This window comes from Anabrus simplex, chromosome 2 (assembly GCF_040414725.1).
Source record: "Anabrus simplex isolate iqAnaSimp1 chromosome 2, ASM4041472v1, whole genome shotgun sequence".
Taxonomy (NCBI): Eukaryota; Metazoa; Arthropoda; class Insecta; order Orthoptera; family Tettigoniidae; genus Anabrus; species Anabrus simplex.
Window position 1 is genome coordinate 920,706,691 of NC_090266.1, and position 20,382 is coordinate 920,727,072.

General features: G+C 39.5%; 1 protein-coding gene across 1 annotated transcript in view; it reads right to left on the minus strand.

Annotated features, from left to right (window-relative positions):
- Positions 1 to 20,382, minus strand: part of LOC136863731 (coiled-coil and C2 domain-containing protein 2A) — a 569,644-nt gene that overhangs the window by 370,127 nt on the left and 179,135 nt on the right. Inside the window, exons 11-12 of the mRNA XM_067140086.2 lie at positions 7,168 to 7,486; positions 6,639 to 6,880 (exon numbers count right to left, since the gene is read on the minus strand). Of these exons, the coding sequence (XP_066996187.2) occupies positions 6,639 to 6,880; positions 7,168 to 7,486 (561 nt within the window). The remainder of the gene's footprint in view (positions 1 to 6,638; positions 6,881 to 7,167; positions 7,487 to 20,382) is intronic.

The following is a 20,382-nucleotide window of genomic DNA, read 5'->3' on the forward strand; positions in this document are numbered from 1 at the left end:
CACGTTGCGGGGGTGGATATCCTCCACATCAGTAGGCTGGTGTGAAGGAGAGCTAAGTTCAGGCAGGGACCCAGTCTCTAGGGGTAACGTGGAACCTATGCCCAGGGTTATGGGTGAAGACCTCAACAGCATCTTAGGCAGAGAAGGAGACCTTTGGAATGGCGAAGATGGTGAATGAGGCAACCCATCCTCTCGGGGGAAAATTAGAAGAGGAAACCACTCCCTTGTGGATAAGAGGGATCTTCAAATGCTAAGGGAGTAAACCCTGAAAGAAAATCCCCAGATGCGTTAGGCTTAGCAGGTCAGCAGATGAGTAAATTTGTACTTGCTTTCAACTATAATACAAGCCTCGGATGGAAGTTTAAAAATAGATATGGAATTGACAAGTCTCTGGCTATAGTTGCACAGTATGATGGTAATCCTGATGTTCGTGCAAGTGTTAGGTCAGAGAACAAAACCCTATTTGGAGTAATAAATATTTTAACAATGAATGGGAAGGAAAATGAATTGACTGATCTAATGGAGAGACGAAAACTGGACATCCTGGGATTAAGTGACGTAAAATGGAAAGGGAAAGGAATAAAGAAACTAAGAAAGGGGTACACCTTGTACTGGATGGGTTAAAGTAAAGAGAAAATAAATGGAGTGAGATTTGTAGTGAATCAGAATGTTGAACCAATTGCTGATGTTCAGTATGTAAATGAAAGAATTATAATAATGTACATACATGTAAACAAGGAACTACTGAAGATAGTACAGGTGTATGCTGCACAGACAGGATGTAGCGTGGAAGAAAAAGAATGAGTTCCTCAATGAACTGGAAACACATATTGTTGGAGATGGGATCATGATCATGGGAGATCTGAATGCTCATGTGGAAACTGATAGAATGGAATATGAGAATGTTCCGGGCCCACAAGGGTATGATGATAGAAATGAAGATGGAGAGAAACTGTTGCACTTTTGTATCAGAAATAACCTGATAATAAAGAACATACGATTTATGAAGAGGAATAGCCATAAGATCAACCAATATAGTTGGGATGGACAGTATGGAATTAAAACAAGTAAAAATCCCTAAAATTTTATTGAAGAAGAAACAAAAAATCAGAATTTGGGAAATGGACGAGGAGGATAAAAGAACAGTATTCCAAGAGATTATAAAAAGGAAGCTGCCTAACATGGAAATACAAAGTGGAGAAGAAGAGTGGGACAATTTAAGACAGTCATTTGTGGAAGCAACAACTGAAGTATGCGGAAAAACAAAACTAAAGGTTAAGGGAAAGGAGACACGGTGGTGGACAGACAAAATAAAAAATAAATAAAAGATAGGAACAAGGTGAAGAAAGAAATGGATAAGGAAAAGGAAAAGGGATGAGAATAAGATAGAAAGGTTACATGTGATATACAAAAGATTGAAAGTACAACTAAAGAGGAGTATCAAGGAAGAAAAGGAGAAATGTTGGGGAGAGTTTACCAACGAAATTGAGCAAGATAGTCGAGGAAATCAGAAACTATTATACAGAGTAATAAAATCAAAAAGAATAAATCAAGAAAAATTAAGGCATTAGAGAGAGAAGATGGATCTATAGTACAGGGCAATTCAAAATGATGGACCCGATTTCATAAATTTATTCTATGAAATCTAATCAACATATCATACTGTGAGATATGCGCAAAGAAAAGCAAACTCTAAAAGTTTAGTTGAGTTTAGATTTCATCCCACGTGGTTTCATTTTCAGCCGTTACGAGCGCGCAGGAAGCGAGTAAAGAAAATGGCTGTGGCCGGAGAGCAGAAGTCGTTCTGTGTGCTTGATTACCATGTAAACAAGTCTGTGATTAGTGTTCAACAGCATTTCCGTACCGGGTATGGAAGAGACCCACCTACTGGAAAAGCCATACGTGCATGGTATGCAAAATTCAGAGACACGGGCTGCATCTGTAAGCGAAAGTCGACTGGCCGTCCTTCGATCGAGGAAGAGACAGTGGAACATGTTCGCGCCAGTTTCGTGTGGAGTCCGCAGAAGTCCACCTACCGGGCAGCAAGGCAACTTGAACTTCCACAGGCAACTGTTTGGCGCATTCTGCGGAAACGTTTACGAATGAAACCCTACCGCTTGCAACTTGTGCAGGCCTTAAAAGACACTGATAATGCTGCTCGAGCGTCCTTCTGTGCTGATTTTCTCGCATTAATGGAAGAGGATGAGTTCTCCGAAAGGATAATATTCAGTGATGAAGCGACTTTTCACCTTTCCGGGACTGTGAATGGACACAACGTAAGGATCTGGGGAACTTCTAATCCCCATCAAGTTGTAGAACACCAATGCGATTCTCCCAAGGTGAATGTGTTTTGTGCCATTTCCCATGAGAAGGCTTATGGACCCTTTTTCTTCATTGAACCTACTGTGACAGGAAATGTTTTTCTTGATATGCTGCAACAATGGCTCCTGCTACAACTCGAAGAGGATAGTGCAGATTTCATCCTTCAACTGGATGGTGCCCCTCCGCATTACCATGGCAACGTTTGGAGCCATCTCAACGAGAACTTGGCACAACGCTGGATAGGTCGTGCATCTCACGAGGATCAACTCTCATTCGTTGGCCACCGCGTTCCCCTCGACTTAACCCCATGTGATTTCTTCTTGTGGGGTTCTGTAAAGCATCATGTTTACGTACCACCTCTTCCACTAACATTGGACGACCTTCGTGCCCGCATCACAGCAGCCATCGCAGAGAGTGACCGCAACACACTACATAAGGTTTGGCAGGACACAGACTATCGGCTTGATGTATGTCGTGTTACACAAGGTGCTCACATAGAACACTTGTGATATGACTGAAAAAGACTTTGAGAGTTTACCGCTTTTAGCACATGTCTCACATTACGATATGTTTATTAGATTTCACAGAATAAATTTATGAAATCGGGTCCATCATTTTGAATTGCCCTGTACATGACGAAAAGGGTCTTCAGAAGGTGATAGCAAAGTATTTTGAAAAACTTTATAATAAGGATGACTGCTCGGAGGAAGAAGGAGATTAAAAAATGGAAATAAAAGATAGAGAAAAAGAAGAGAACCCGATAACATGGCTGGAACTTGAAAGGGCAGTGAAAGCAATGACCAAAGGTAAAGCAAGTGGAAAAGACGACTTCAATGCTGATATGATTAAGGCAGCAGGAAGCAATGGACTACAGTGGCTATACCGAGCCCTCTATGCCATACGGAAGGATGAAAGAATACCTGAGGATTGGCAACATGGAAGCATTGTACCATTGTTCAAAAATGGAATAGGAAGAAATGTGAGAATTATAGAGGTATAACCTTATTAAAAATAATGGAGAAAGTCATAGACAAAAGACTGTGGGATATAATACAAACACAGTTAGAGGAAAAACGATATGGCTTAAGATCGAATAGATCAACAATAGACTTGACATTTACAGTGCGAACGATAATGGAAAAAGCTTATGATACAGTTAAGAGAAAACATAAATGTGAATGCCTACGGAAAAGGAATGAACCAAAATCATTAATTAACAAGATAAAAATGTTGTATCATGAGAGTAAAAGCAGTGTACAAGTGGAGAGTGGTGACTCTAAAACATTTTATACAAAAAAAGTCTCAAGCAAGGAAGTGCACTGTCACCATTATTGTTTATTATATTGATGGATGAAATCATAAAACATGTAGAACAGAGTATCAGTAGTGATGAAGTGAATGCTTTGGTATTTGCAGATGATGTGGTGATTTGGGGAAAGGGAGAAAAGGAAGTACAAAGGAGACTGGAAGTTTGGAATGAAAATCTGAAGGAGTTTGGAATGGTAATTATTAAAAAGAAAACTGTAGTCATGCACTGTGAAAAAGAGAAGCCAAGTAAACATAGACAGAGAACAGTTAGAGAATGTAGAGCAGTTTACATATATGGGTAGCGTTATTAATGGAAGTAATGAAATCAACCCTGAAATTAATAACAGACTAAGTAAAGGTACAACATTTTATCATCAAGTCAGTGAGCTTTAATGGGATGACAAAGTACCCAGGAGAATGAACTTAACATTATATAAACAGTATTTCATACCAATTGTAATATATGGACTAGAAACACTGGTAACTAATAAGAGACAAGATAGTAAATCCAAGCAGTAGAAATGAAATTTTTAAGAACATCGGTAAAAAAGACAAGAAGAGATAGAATTCAAAACATTAAAATCAGAGAAGTAAATATAGAACCGTTAGTACAGAACATACAGAAAGCAAGACTGAGATGGTTCGGACATGTAAAAAGAATGGGAAAGGAACGGGTAGCAAGAAGGGAATTGGAAAGGGAAGTTAAGGGAAAGAAACCAATTGGAAGACCGAGAAGAAGGTGGATGGATCCGGTTTGGAAGGACATTAGAGAAGCTGGATTGGATGTGGCAGAAGTAATGGAGCAGGAAAAGTGGAAAGACAGAAAGGAGTGGAGGAGCTTGTTAACCACACCCGGGTGACTGGAGTGGGACATTGATGATGATTATGATGATGATGATGACGATGATGAGAGATAATGACACCAACTTCATTTTTTATGGATATATATAGGTTTGATTAGCTAGCACAGCAATATTAAATTAGGCAAAGTTGAGGTGCAATCGTTTTTAATGAACAGTATAATCATTCATTACAGTGCAAATCAGTATTCCAAATGTTGTGAGGAGAACAGAACAGTGCATTTGGTTTCTAAATTTATAATACCCTTTGTCACATTAAAAATCACCTTCTAAGCAATATATTTCTGTGAGTTGTATGATAACCTTATGTGATACGCAAAAAACAGACATGAGCATAATATTTAGTAATGTTAAAACTGGTCAAAAATCACCCTTCATGATTGAATCACAGGGAAAAAATGTAGTTCATGGTAATTAATCCCATTACTGATAGGATCTTTGAAAAGCTGAAAACAAATTAATATACACTACTGTGCAAAACTTATGGACGAGATAGATAAAGCAACATATCAGCTACTCAGCGGAAATGAATGAAAGGGCAGTAACATGTTACCAGAGGTGTCCCACACATGCACAGAAACTTGGCAGGAGATCAGAGCGATTATAGCGCCAAACTGCTCTGGCTCCACAAAACAATTCAGTTGAAGAAATGGAACAAGACAGTGTGAGTCAATCAGCTAGATGTTACGGTGCACTTTGGTAGTGTTATTCATTACATCATGGCCCGGAGATAACATTTGGATGACTTCACATGGGAAAGAATCATTGGGAAACTGGAAGAAGGACGAAGTGTGATGAGTGTAGCCCAGGAGTTTGGTATTGCTCACAGCATTGTTTCACATGCATGAAGAGCATTACGAACCACAGGCACTGCTGACCGAAGGAGAGGAGGGGTTCGACCCTAGTCAACAACAGCAGCAGATAACCGCTACATTGTGCAACAGGCAAGAAGAGACTCACATCAAACAGCGGGTGCAATTGCAACCACATTTAACAGGACTGCAAGGCACCCAATATCACGCTCCACAGTGGCACAGCGACGGCATGGGGGGGGGGGTCTGCTTGCTTAACGACCATTACGTTATGTTCCGCTGACACCCACAAATCGGCGACACATGGTGCCAAGAGCATCCGGTCTGGATCAACGAGGAGTGGGGTCGCGTGCTCTTCTCAGATGAGAGCAAATTCAGTCCTGAGTAGTGATTCTAGACATACGCTCATCTGGCGAGAGTTGGGAACACGTAATGCATCCAGGAACTTTGTCGAACATGATCATTTTGGTGGTCCAAGTGTTATGGTGTGGGGAGGCATAATGTTGCATGGGCGTACCGACCTCCAAATCTTTAAACGGGGTACACTCACTGGTCAACGGTATTGTGACAGTGTACTTGTTCCCCATGTGTATCTTTTCAGAGGTGCATTTGGCCCTGACTTCATTTTTATGGATGACAATGCACAACTGCATCGAACAGCACAGGTGGAGGAGCCCTCGGAATGAAAGGATCTTCGGCGAATGGACTGGTCTCACTGTTCCCCAACTTAAATCCCATCGAGCATGTGTGGAACATGTTGGGCAGACGTAATGCAGCACATCCACATGCACCAACAACCATCCAGCAGTTGTCAACCGTGCTGGTGGAGGAATGGAATGCCCCACCACAAGAACTTCTTACCAATCTTGTGGCCAGAATGGGAACACGTTGCAGAGCATGCATCGCTGTCTGTGGTGATCACACTCTCTAAAAAAAAACCATGTCCCTTGTTTTGTGGGTGTCATCACGAGTCAAAGTGACTTACGTGTAATTTATTGTCTCTGTATAAAAGTGTCATTTCTGTTTGTCCCAGAGCATATTCCTCTCAGTTGCCTACCGTACCATATTGTAGCAGTTCTTCCTATGTATGGTTTATGTTTCAGCAAGCTATGTAACTTGGCAGTGACACAACATGCAAAAATTGCGTTCCTTAAGTTTTGCACAGCAGTGTGGTTCATAAATTTACAAAATCCCTAAGAGTTTTATCATTGTATTAGCAAGGGGCTATTAGAGAGAAGTTTCTAATAGATAAATCTGCTTATAAATCAAGTATTATCATTGATGTGTGATCAGGGAATAAGGAGAGCAAGACAAATTTAAAACAGCAGGGTCTTACCACGGACAGGATGGATTGGGATCCACCTTTCCAGAACGAGATAACTTGAGTTGTAATTTAGGTTCACCAGGTGGACGGAAGTACTTAGACATGTTTTTCTTCATGGCTGCATATAATGCAGAGTAGTCCACAGGGGTGGGAGCTTCTGGCTGTGGCCCTAGCTCCTCCATAGTGTTAATCTCCTCACTTTTGTTATCCACATCATCTTCAGAATACTGTTCTGCTCCTAAACATTTCTGTATCTAGAAATCAAGCCAATAGTCAACAATGGTAAAAATACGAATAAAATCCAACTTCTTATTATACTGACCAACAACCTGTTGACCTTTCCAAATACAGTCCCCAACTATGTACACTGAGGAACTAGCAATTTTTAGAATTAAAAAATATTGTATAATAGTATGAGTAATAAGATTTAAAAAGAAAGATTAAAACCTTTTCCTTCACTTAATATAGAGATGACAGATACTGATTATTACATTAAACTATCTAAATAGTTGGATAACAACTAAGATGTGATAGTAATTACCAGAAACTTCTCTTTCCTTTTCCACTGGGCCAAGTTTTTATGATACTCAACCATACTGTCAGAGTATTCCTTTGCATGCTCCTGCTCCACTTCCAGCCATTCTGTTTGTATCATATTATCCCATGCCTGTTGTTCAGCTGCTAAATCTTGGGATGGCTGAGTAATAATATGCAGATACCAAGGAGTGTTTGAATATCCCTGCTTGTTGCGCAAGTTTTTAATATCACGCCATAAATGTAGAATACTAAGTACAAGTACTCGACTGGAGTGACTTTCCGAATTATATGTTTTTCGTACATCTTGAATGTCTGCCAGGTACCTGTAAGATCACAATTTCCTTCAGTCCCTATTCTACAACAGCCTCTAGCAGCATGAATCTGGTAACATAAAAAAATAAACTTAAAAAAAACATTACATTCTCAACTATCCAGCAATATTGTATATACAGTAGAAATCTGCTTTACCGTTTACGCACATAGCGAGAACTCCGTTGTAACCACAGTTTTTTTTCCTACCCCTTGAAAATTCATATATTAAACTGTGTATTATTCTTCGGTTACAGCCAGAACCCTATCAGTGATGCATCTGTTATTACGAGCGATGAAGTGCGCATTATATTTTCCGGTACCGATATTTATGTACTCCAGTGACTGTATCAAATGCATATGGAAAAATGCCACAGGTAGTTGTTAGGTCCGCCCTGTCAATATTTATTATAAACTCGTTAGTTTACACAATTACTATTCGTGCTTCAGGCTTATTTCAACATCTGCTGTTAGTTCATGTCATTTACTACATTCACTACACCAGTATAATGTAATAAGAAGCACACCTACCAGGCACTCATTTCAAGGGCATGGCAGGATTGATTGATCCATTCTCTTTACATCTGGACATGAACCTTCATAGGACAAGTTTATCCAATAAAGTTACATATCATGGGACAACTCATTCTAAATATGTCTTATGAGGTAGAAAGCCGATAACTTTATGGAGGATAAGATTTTCTTACCAGGATTTTTTAACAGCAAGCAAGAAAATAGATGTTAATTGTAATTTTTGACTTAATTCAAGAGATCAATAGTGGTTTTTAATATGAATGTTTAAAGTGCTTCCTCAACATTAAGGTCAAACTTAACAGCTATTAATGCAATTTAGACAAACATTATAAAGGAAACATTTTAGTGTGCGCGTGTTAAAATTTTTATATATTTTAACTCTTTGTGTTTTTAGTGTTATGTTAATGTATCTCAGAATATAAGGAATTTTGGTTTATGATGTCAAATTCGCTGATGAAGAGAATGGCCATTTCTTGAAACATGTACGAATAATAATTGTGTAAACTAACAAGTTTATAATAAACATTGGCAGGGTGGACCTAATAACTACCCAAAGCATTTTTCCATGAGCTTATACAATACGGACCAATCGAGGACCAAGAATGGTCAAATTTGTTGATTCTATATTGAATGCAATCGATCACCTTTCATATAGTTTTCTCCAAGACTGGTTTTCTTACTATGTACTGAACCAGGAATGCTGGTCCTGTAATCATTTTGTGAAGTATTTTAACATGTTGAGTGCCAGACCGAATTTCAAAGGATTGCCGTCTAGTGCCGTGAGCTAATAACATCGAGTTACACCCTGGTGCCAAAACATTCACAGGCTTAACCAAGCAAATGATCGCTGAAATGAGAATGTATTTATGATATATTAGGTCAAATTATTATGTATATTAGGTAAAATATTGCGACCCCATATGGGGTCGTATTGGTCATTACGAATTTTACACGAACATGCGCCCCCATATAGGGTTGCATTTATACAGTAGTTACTGTCCCGACGTTCGGTCATACTTGCCTTTTCCTTTGCAGGGACGCGTTATATGCGGTTGATTAGGAGAGATGTGTTATTTTGTTCATACTGGAGCCATAAAAAAGTACGATCCCCGATTTTAGGTCAGGAAATGTTTGTAAATGGCGATCTTCTGATTTTAGATTGGGAAATTTTCGTATAAAATGTTGTTATGTAACGTAGTGAAAATCATGTAAATTTGGTTGATTAGGATGTAACAGAATATTGTTATAAGAAGAATTAGTAGTTACGGAATAATGAATAAGTATATAATTTTATTTTGTATAACTTTTAATTTGGGTAAGAGAACCTAGCAGCGATGATTGTGCAACATGGAAAACCAGCGACTACATCGGTGAAGATGGTCATAATTGTTGCAACAGCTGGCTTGGAAACCCGGAATACTGTAATTCATCAATATGGATGAACATGTGAGATCGCTATTCGCTCTGTACTGGGTTCAAAATCACTGTAACTGTATACTTCGTTTACATCATTGTCCGACTTTTTCGATATATCGTCCAGACTATCTGCACTAAGTATTTTATTGCTCGATTTACTCGTAACGACTTAAAAAAGAAAAGGAAACTCACAGCACTGCATACTTACATAAACAATCCGTGGGCGAGATAGATAATGTCTTTGTCACCCTACAAAGCACTCTTGACGTACCCATATGGGGTTGCGCCAAAACAGGAATTGAGAAATAGAAGGTGGACTATGCACGTACTTAAATAGACGACCAGCAGATGGCAGGAAGAGAACTTATACAGCTTCGAATCACATACTTACTGTGCACCCAAATGGGTTTGCAGAGTTCTCGATTTAGAACGAACGTATGACCCCATATGGGGACGTGAAGTTCAGAAACTTGACTACTCTCACGTACCCATATGGGGTCGTTTGGCACTCAATGTGTTAAAACTCTGAAACACGCGCCACACATGCTAGCAAGCTGCCGGCTGCAGCTAACATGTGGCGAGTGACGCAGCATCTGGCTCCACCTCACCCAGGCTACGTCACATCATCCAGAGAATGTTTCTTTCCTTCTACTCGGAATACCTCCCAAAATAATTATTGTATGGAAATAACACCACCATATGCCTCGCTTTAATATCATCAATATCTCCAAGTTTCAATAAGATCCTCCACGGATTAAAGAAGATATTACAGGAAATATGAAACAGTCACCGCCTGGAAATGCAGTATAAAAGAGGCACGAGAACGGGACACAAACGCAGTCTTATTCCACAGTCAGACCGTGTGGTTGACTGCTAGTGAACGTTGGTATGCCGAGATGGCTAAGTGAATGGAGATCTTCAAAGCTGGTGAGAATAAATACTTTAAATTTCTACGTGCAAATGGACTGAGCCATGTGAGCAGTGATTAAGGTACTTTAAAATATTCCAAACAAATTTGCTGCTATACTATAACATTTTCAAAGTGATTATTACCTAGTGTGTCAAACTTCCAGTTTCACCAGAGCAGTGAACACTTACGTAACCCATAAATTCAGTAATCTCTGAACTTAGTATTTCTCCGAGAACAGACTGTGTTTCAAATACTTAAGTAATTCATAAACTGTATTATAGGAATCGTGCAAAATAACTTTACACCCTGAACTGCGTAAATACTTGTATTCAGTGATGTAACATTGCTTCATTTATTTTAAGAATTGAACTGTATCATGGTAGTCTTTGTGTGGAACAATTTCACTTTCTTTATGTCATGACAAAAACTGTGCAATGATAGTCTCCATGTGAAATAACTTTAATTTATTCTTTCCACAAACTGAACTATGTTATAATAGTCTGTGTGTTATTTATTTTGTGAACTGTGTAATACTTGGACAGTGATAATATTCAAGTAAAATAACTTCTTATTACTTTCGCACTGAAACATCGTGAACAGGAAACACATTTTAACTTCGGGCAAACAGTCTAAGAAAGTGTTGTAAAAAGTTGTAAATAATTTCTCTTCCATAATAGAAGTGTTCCATTATGAATAAACTCTCCAAATTCTTGTGCATAATATTACTGTAATACTGTACTCTACGATCTATTGCGTCCTCAAACTCTACTAAAATTTAAGAAATTCCTTTAAGCCCTTCATGGGACTAGTGAATGTAAATCATGAAGTGCACTTTATCACCCAGTCATAGTATGAGTGACTCATACGTGTGCTCACCTCACTGACTCGACTGAGTGCAACCTGTACGTAAACTACAAGATATTCTAGAACGTCTGGGAAATTCTAGAACTTCTGGACCTTTGAGATCGGTCAACGAGGAAGTAGTCCGTGGTTTTCATGGTCCTGACAGATATTTTCTGACCTGGACGAGGAGGACCAGGGTTCGAAAACGTCTACTTAAATAACATCTAAATCGAGCACGATCTTCCATTGCATAAACAACGTCAGCTGGTGTTTAACTAGACATCATTTAAAGTTTCAATATTGGTTTCAAAATGGAGATAGAAGTATCTTTCATGCAACTCTTTGCTTGTCGCAACCAATGAAATTCGTCGGAGTGCACGTCGAACGCCAGTCAGCTGTTTGCCTTCCTACACATTACTCAAATATGGCTAAGCATGAGCATGACTTGCCCACAGATAAGAATACTGCTTTAGGTGGAAATTAAATCCCATAATATTATCGACACTACACGCCAATGTACGGGGAAGTGGAGCTTTGATTATAGCGCTGTTATGGTGAGTGTAATCTAAGTTACAAGTAACTATTCTCATTTTGGTTCCGTATTGAAGATGACGTATATCACAAATATTATGAATAATATAATATTTGTGAGATATGAGTAATCTAGTCGTAAATAGCTTCGACGAAGGGAAGATGAAACAATAGTAATGTGTAACCGAATGTGTTGTACAAGTCATATATATGGAGATTGTAGGTTCGAAATGCATCTTCGGCAGCCCTGATGATTGTTTTCCATAGTTTCCATATTTTTACACCAGGCAAATATTAGGGCTGTTATTATGGCCACAGCTGTTCTTCCCCAGTCCTCCTCTTTAAACAACCACCACCACTGTCCCTCCACCACCACCACTTGCATTTTCCTATCTCATAGTTGCTGAAAAATCTGAATTAGCGCGATAATTATATATATAAACCACATACAACCTACTTTCTAGTTTTCAATATTATGTGTGCTTACTTGGCAGTAAATATCAGTGAATCATTCCCAGCTGATGTATATGACAGCCCTCTGACGATTGGGACAAGTAATTCTGAAAGCATGTAATCAAAGTGTCCCATAATTCCATGGAAATTACCCCACGTATAATAAAATATATCGGTTGCTAAGAATTGTATTCCAATTGGCAGTTAACGGACTGTCCCTTTGTCAGTCTCAAGAAACAAGTCTCTTGAAAAGTGAAGTCTTATTTTAACCTCAAATTCCCTGTACATTTCAAATGAACTACTGCGATTTCACAGCGGGCGACCCACAGAGAGGCCATCGGACTAACCTTTCTTCCCGGAATCATCTCAACAAGATAATACAAATTACATGCTTCATGGTACATAACCTCTGATTGTGAATCACTCCTCTCATTTGAAGTTAAACAGTGTTCTTGGTAGTGTTTTAAACATGGCCGATTGAACATCGTTTCTAGACAGTGTCTAGGTGATAAATAATGTCTCTACAGTGCGGCAGCCGTACTTAGGCACTGTTTAACCAACATCATCTAAACACCATTTCTGCAATCGGCCCTATCCCCCCCCCCCACTGATATCCATACGATTATGTCATATATATATATATATACATATATATACATATATATATATTGTACCCGTAAAAAGTGTTCATATCTTTAAGGCGCTTGATATTAAATTAACGAGCATGGTTCTTAACCTAGGGAGTGGCTTGATCATTGGAGTTGGTACAGAGAGGGGTATTGTTATCAATTTTAGAGATTCTTTTGATAAATTGAGTTTATTGATCATCAAAAGCAAATTCATATCACCTTCGTACAGCAGCATGGAAGTGTCATGGCTGGTTGGTACCTCCAAGTCCTGGGATGGCGTTGGACATCGCCTGGGCAGGGACCACGCCTGCTGGGATGAGGAGTTCTGGAATGTCTCGAAGATTGGCACACGTTCCTGGGTTCGATTTGAGACGTAATTCACACTTGAGTTTTCTGCACGGCACTCCACACATTCATGACACTGTCTGAACAGATATGACCTTTTAATTATGGTCACTGAACTCTAGATATTAAATCAAAACGTTCTGGAATAATCACTCGAAGAACAAGATGATTTTGACTTCGTACCGGTAGAAATGCAAGTTCATAATGCAAGCTTACTGTAAATTGGAATGTTCTAGAGGATTATAGTCACCACAGTTCTTAATGCATAGTTTCTGAAGATTTAAAACACACTGGCAATGAACTGAATAAATAGCACTTGGAAACTGTCTTGTTCCGTCAATAGGCGAAGTGAATAGCCATTAAAGAAAATTATATTTGAAAGAAAAAGTCTGACTTCATAAATTATGGATTCACTCAAACTACTGGAAAGTTCTAGGCTTTCTGGGAACGCGACATGCGTATTCTGAATTGTCACAGTCTTTAATAAGGATAAGAATCAAAACACAAGTCCCCATGCAGCACTTGGGAAATATTGCATATTTCACAATTAAACGTAATATTGAACGTCCCCTAAGTTCCACAGTTTTTACAAGACTTAAGTTCAATGAGGCACTTGGGAAAAGTCATATCGCTCACACGAAAGTTTATGTCGGTAGGGCACAAGTTCATCCTACACGCTCGGAAAATTTCAATGTTCCAGAAATTGATTCACAAAATACAAGTTTGAATAAGTTCGAAACGTAAGTTCAATGTGGTACACAACACTCGTGAAAATTCAAAGTCCTTTCAATCGTCCCTATGTGGCACTTCAAAAAAATAAGAAATAACAAAGTTCCAATGTGTCAAAATATTAAAGTCCCAACACGACACTCGAAGAAAATAAAGTTCCGATGTGTCAAAATATTAAAGTCCCAACACGATACTCGAAGAAAATAAAGTTCCGATGACAATGTTCCAGTATGTCACCTTAAGAAAATAATAAAGTCTTACCGCGACACTTGGCGAAAATAACTAAGTTCCAATGAGACGCTTCAAAAAAATAACAGAGTTCCTATATGGCACTTTAAGAAAATATCAAAGTCCAATCACGACACACGAAAAATAACAAAGTTCCAATGTGTCAATATGACAAAGTTCCAACACGATGCTCGCAGAAAATAACGAAGTCCCAATCACGCACTTCAAGAATATGATAAAGTCCCGACACAACACTTAGAGAAAATACCGAAGTTCCAATACTTGGATTTCGAAGACTTTCAACTAGAAGTTCGACACACACAATACTCCTCCTGTCACCCGTGTCACAGAGACGGCGGAGTGACAGATACTGAATTCGTAGGTCGGGTGGTCCTCCTTTTATACCCGTTCGCACGGAAGTGTCTAGAACTCGGGTATTATCTACCCTTATAACTTCTATAATACTCTGTGAATTTTCTTGAAATCTTGACAGATTACGTCCATTGTAAAGGTTTTAAAAATGGCAGTGTCGAAATAGCGATAAAGTAGCGCAAAATGTACTTTTGAGGGCAAGCTGGAACATTACCATATATGGTTGTGGATAGCTGGCTTACGGCGGCCACGTCACTCGCTGGGTACGTCACTGCGTTCGGCGGGCTGCCTACCTTCCACCTCGCGCGAAGTTCAACAAACATACTTCGGACTTCTCTCGTAGCGGCGTTCCCGGTACAATATATATGGGTACAGTGAAAGATATAGGCTATCTACTGTTACTAAAGATGAGTTAAGAGTATTAAAAGGCGTGAGAAAGAAAAAGACGGAAGAACAAATACAGTATAAACAGTATAAAATCATTTATTATTATTTTTGTTTTACTATTGAGCTTTATATCGCACCGACACAGATAGGTCTTATGGCGACAATGGGATACGAAAGGGCTAGGAGCGGGAAGGAAGCGGCCATGGCCTTAATTAAGGTACAGCCCCAGCATTTGCCTGGTGTGAAAATGGGAAACCATAGAAAACCACCTTCAGGGCTGCCGACAGTGGGGTTCGAACCCACTATCTCCTAGATGCAAGTTCACAGCTGCGCGCCCCTAACAAAATCCTTTTTCCACTGGGGCTTATTAAATAACAACAGTGAATTAAAAGATGTGTAAAACACTAGACAACAAATATAAAAACATTTGCACTGGGGCCACCAAAAGTATCAGCGCATTATTGCAGATCATATTCTTTCTAAAACAAATGTCAGCTGAAGCCCTATATTTCGGAACAGTGGGTTATTACACATTGCTTTCTGGTTGCACTCTTCGACCATAAATAATTTGGAGGTTAAACTTGACCATGTGCGAGGGATTGACTTAGACAGTCATCTTGAATGTGACAATGCTTTGACCGACTCAAGTCGAAACTCTAAGGTGCGAGGTTCAACATACTGCCACTGTTGAAAGATGCAGATGCCTGCCCACTAGCCGAATTTTAATTCTGTCTTCCATTAGTAAGCGATTTTACGACTTTTTCAGTATCCATAACTGGGCTATCACAAGACAAATGTGCACCACACCAGTCAACTTCACACGATTAACATTTCTGACGTGATATGTGAGGTATTTTTCTATAGTTTTAACACGACATGAATCGGGACTTTAAATCTACGACATCCTAAGCAAGAAATCGTCTTAATAAGAAACACTCTAAAGAGGTTTCACTGTATTTTCTCGTGTCTGCTTAAATTTTGGAAAGGCTATTCCCATGTAAATTTATACCACTGGCGCTTAAAATATGTTTTCATGATGCAAATAAGGTTAAGTTAGGTGATGCTGTTTGAATAAGAAAACTGAAATGTTTGCCACAGAAGCCACTGGAATGATAGTGCACCAATTTTTCAGAATAAAACTGAGCATACGCGTTCCAATGTGTTAATCCTACACTGCGCAGTGGGTCTCACAAGACCCATACTAATTTTTCATCCCCGAGTAACTGAATAACCGATCTTCCACATGAGGATGGTGTTCCTTGTGAGGCCTGGACTATTCAGCCATTTTAGTTCATAAATCATCCACCATAGACCAACAAAGGGACCACCTACAAAGCAATTTTATAGAGTTTCCATGACAACAGCCATTACTCCAAATATCTGTGTTTGTCTTGTTGATAGGAAGCGCATAGAGTGACAAATTTCGGTTTTTAAAATATTTTCTGTGTTATTGAGGGCTTTTAGGATAATATACACATGGTTTTTTTTTTTTTTTGTGGAATTATGTTTCTTACATTACATTACATTATCATAGACTGTTATGCCTTTCAGCGTTCAGTCTGCAAGCCTCTGTGAATTTACTAAACGTCGCCACAATCCTCGATTTGCAACTAGTGTCGTGGCCTCATTTAGTTCCATACCTCTTATCATTAAATCGTTAGAAACCGAGTCTAACCATCGTCGTCTTGGTCTACCTCTACTTCTCTTACCCTCCATAGCAGAGTCCATTATTCTCCTAGGTAACCTATCCTCCTCCATTCGCCTCACATAACCCCACCACCGAAGCCGGTTTATGCATACAGCTTCAGCCATCGAGTTCATTCCTAAATTAGCCTTTATCTCCTCATTCCGAGTACCCTCCTGCCATTGTTCCCACCTGTTTGTACCAGCAATCATTCTTGCTACTTTCATGTCTGTTACTTCTAACTTATGAATAAGATATCCTGAGTCCACCCAGCTTTCGCTCCCGTAAAGCAAAGTTGGTCTGAAAACAGACCGATGTAAAGATAGTTTCGTCTGGGAGCTCACTTCCTTCTTACAGAATACTGTTGATCGCAGCTGCGAGCTCACTGCATTAGCTTTACGACACCTTGATTCAATCTCACTTACTATATTACCATCCTGGGAGAACACACAACCTAAATACTTGAAATTATCGACCTGTTCTAGCTTTGTATCACCCACCTGACATCGGCACAATCTGCCATTAGGACCAAATCGTCAGCATAAGACAGACTGCTTACTACATTTCCACCTAATTGAATCCCTCCCTGCCATTTTATACCTTTCAGCAGATGATCCATGTAAACTACGAACAACAAAGGTGAAAGATTACAGCCTTGTCTAACCCCTGTAAGTACCCTGAACCAAGAACTCATTCTACCATCAATTCTCACTGAAGCCCAATTGTCAACATAAATGCCTTCGATTGCTTTTAATAATCTGCCTTTAATTCCATAGTCCCCCAGTATGGTGAACATCTTTTCCCTCGGTACCCTGTCATAAGCTTTCTCTAGATCTACAAAACATAAACACAACTGCCTATTCCTCTCGTAGCATTTTTCAATTACCTGGCGCATACTGAAAATCTGATCCTGACAGCCTCTCTGTGGTCTGAAACCACACTGGTTTTCATCCAGTTTCCTCTCAACGACTGATCGCACCCTCCCTTCCAAGATGCCAGTGAATACTTTGCCAGGTATACTAATCAATGAGATACCTCGATAGTTGTTGCAATCCTTCCTGTTCCCTTGCTTATAGATAGGTGCAATTACTGCTTTTGCCCAATCTGAAGGTACCTTACCAACATTCCATGCTAATTTTACTACTCTATGAAGCCATTTCATCCCTGCCTTCCCACTATACTTCACCATTTCAGGTCTAATTTCATCTATTCCTGCTGCCTTATGACAATGGAGGTTTTTTACTATCCTTTCCACTTCCTCAAGCATAATTTCACCAACATCATTTTCCTCCTCCCCATTTGCTTGGTTGTTCACAGCACCACCAGGATGATTTCCTTTTACATTGAGAAGATGTTCAAAATATTCCCTCCACCTCTCCAGTGATTCCCTGGGATCTATTATGAGTTCACCTGAATTACTCAAAACACTGTTCATTTCCTTTTTCCCTCCCTTCCTAAGATTCTTTATTACTGTCCAGAAAGGTTTCCCTGCTGCTTGACCTAGCCTTTCCAAGTTGTTACCAAAATCTTCCCAGGACTTCTTTTTGGATTCAACAACTATTTGTTTCGCTCTGTTTCTTTCATCTACGTACAACTCCCTGTCTGCCTCGGCCCTTGTTTGGAGCCATTTTTTATAAGCCTTCTTTTTACGTTTACAAGCTGCTCTCACTTCATCATTCCACCAAGATGTTCGCCTTTTCCCATCTTTACACACAGTTGTTCCTAGGCATTCCCTTGCTGTTTCTACTACAGCATCCCTGTATGCCACCCATTCACTTTCTATATCCTGAACCTGCTTACTGTCTACTGTTCGAAACTTCTCACTAATCATATCCATGTACTTCCATCTAATTTGCTCGTCCTGGAGATTTTCTACCCTTATTCGTTTGCAGACAGATTTCACTTTCTCTACCCTAGGCCTAGAGATACTTAGTTCACTACAGATCAGATAGTGGTCTGTGTCATCAAAAAATCTGCGGAAAACTCGTACATTCCTAACAGATTTCCTGAATTCGAAGTCTGTCAAGATATAGTCTATTATGGATCTGGTACCCCTAGCCTCCCATGTGTAGCAGTGAATAGCCTTATGCTTGAAGAATGTATTCGTAACAGCTAAACCCATACTAGCACAGAAGTCCAGCAAACGCTTCCCATTCCCATTAGCTTCCATATCTTCCCCACATTTACCAATCACCCTTTTGTATCCTTCAGTTCTATTCCCAACTCTCGCATTGAAATCGCCCATTAGCACTATTCTATCCTTGCTGTTGACCCTGACCACGATGTCACTCAATGCTTCATAAAACTTGTCAACTTCATCCTCATTCGCACCGTCACATGGTGAATACACGGACACAATTCTAGTGCTAATTCATCCAACTGACAAATCTACCCATATCATTCGCTCATTTACGTGCCTAACAGAAACTATGTTCCGTGCAATGGTATTCCTGATAAAGAGCCCTACCCCAGACTCTGCCCTTCCCTTTCTAACACCCGTCAAGTACACTTTATAATCTCCTATATCTTCCTCGCTATCTCCCCTTACCCGAATATCACTTACTCCTAGCACATCCAGATGCATCCTCTTTGCTGACTCAGCCAGTTCTACTTTCTTTCTTCCATAAGCCCCATTAATATTGATAGCTCCCCATCGAATTCCATTTCGTTCGCCAAGTTGTTTCCAAGGAGTCCCTCGCGTGTCAAATGGGAGTGGGACTCCATTACTCCCATAGGTCCGAGGCTTGCTTAAAATGTTCTGAGCCTGGTAAATTCATGAGGCATGTTTCTTTACAACGGAAAATTTAGGAAAAACTGTTTGTTCCTTGTGAGACCCACTGCACAGTCATGAATATTTCTATGGAGACCATGTTTGAGGTTATATGATTTTGTTATTATTGACTTGGTTTTGTTCAGTGACCGAAATGAAGTGTTTCTAAATTGCTTGACAGTGTTTCAAAGTGTGTTTATGCCTTAATAATATTTGTATTGTATTAAAAATATCATATAATGACAAACTAACCGATAAACAATTGTTTACTGCACTGGAAGAAATTATTGCAGTACCTAAAAATAGTGAAGATGGACTGGATGATTCAGATGATAGTGATGAAGAGTTCAGGATGGAAAATATACCCTTTTCTGAGGACATAACCCCTAAGGCTTTCTCCAAACAACCACCCTGAGCCTAATCAGTCAACATTTGGTACTGAACAACAACCACCTACTGAGCCTTATTCCACTCAGCCACAAACATCTGTCAGTGTAGAGTCTGTCTCAGATGGTGCAGAACAGAGGGGTCCAAAGTGTATTCCTACCTTAGGAAATCAAACAACAGACAAAGTGAAATATAGAAATGGGATATGGAAAAGAGGATGTATGCAATGGGCTGACGAAGATCTCAAATTTTCTGGTAAAACAGTGCTACCAGATGAAATATGTGAGCTGGATCTGTTAGTCGTAAATGCTTGGCTTTTGTCTAAGAGATGCCTAACTGAAAAAGGGATACAGCCTATTATGACACTTGCTGAATTCCGTGCTGATCTTGGTGTAATACTCTGCAAGTTTGGAAAACCCATTATTCCCTCACGGGGAAGGCCTAGATCTGAAGTTGAAGTGCAGCTACAGCTAAAGGAGAGGAAAATCCCTACTACACCAGCACCACCACAAGATGTTCGGAGTGATTAACTTTCTCATTTGCCAGTATTTACCGAGAATCAACAGCGCTGTAAATTGCCTGGTTGTAGTGCTAAAACACATTCTAAGTGCATAAAGTGTGCAGTATATTTGCGCTTACACAATAAGGAAAACTGTTTTTACAGTTATCACAATAATTGAAATTGAGTAGAC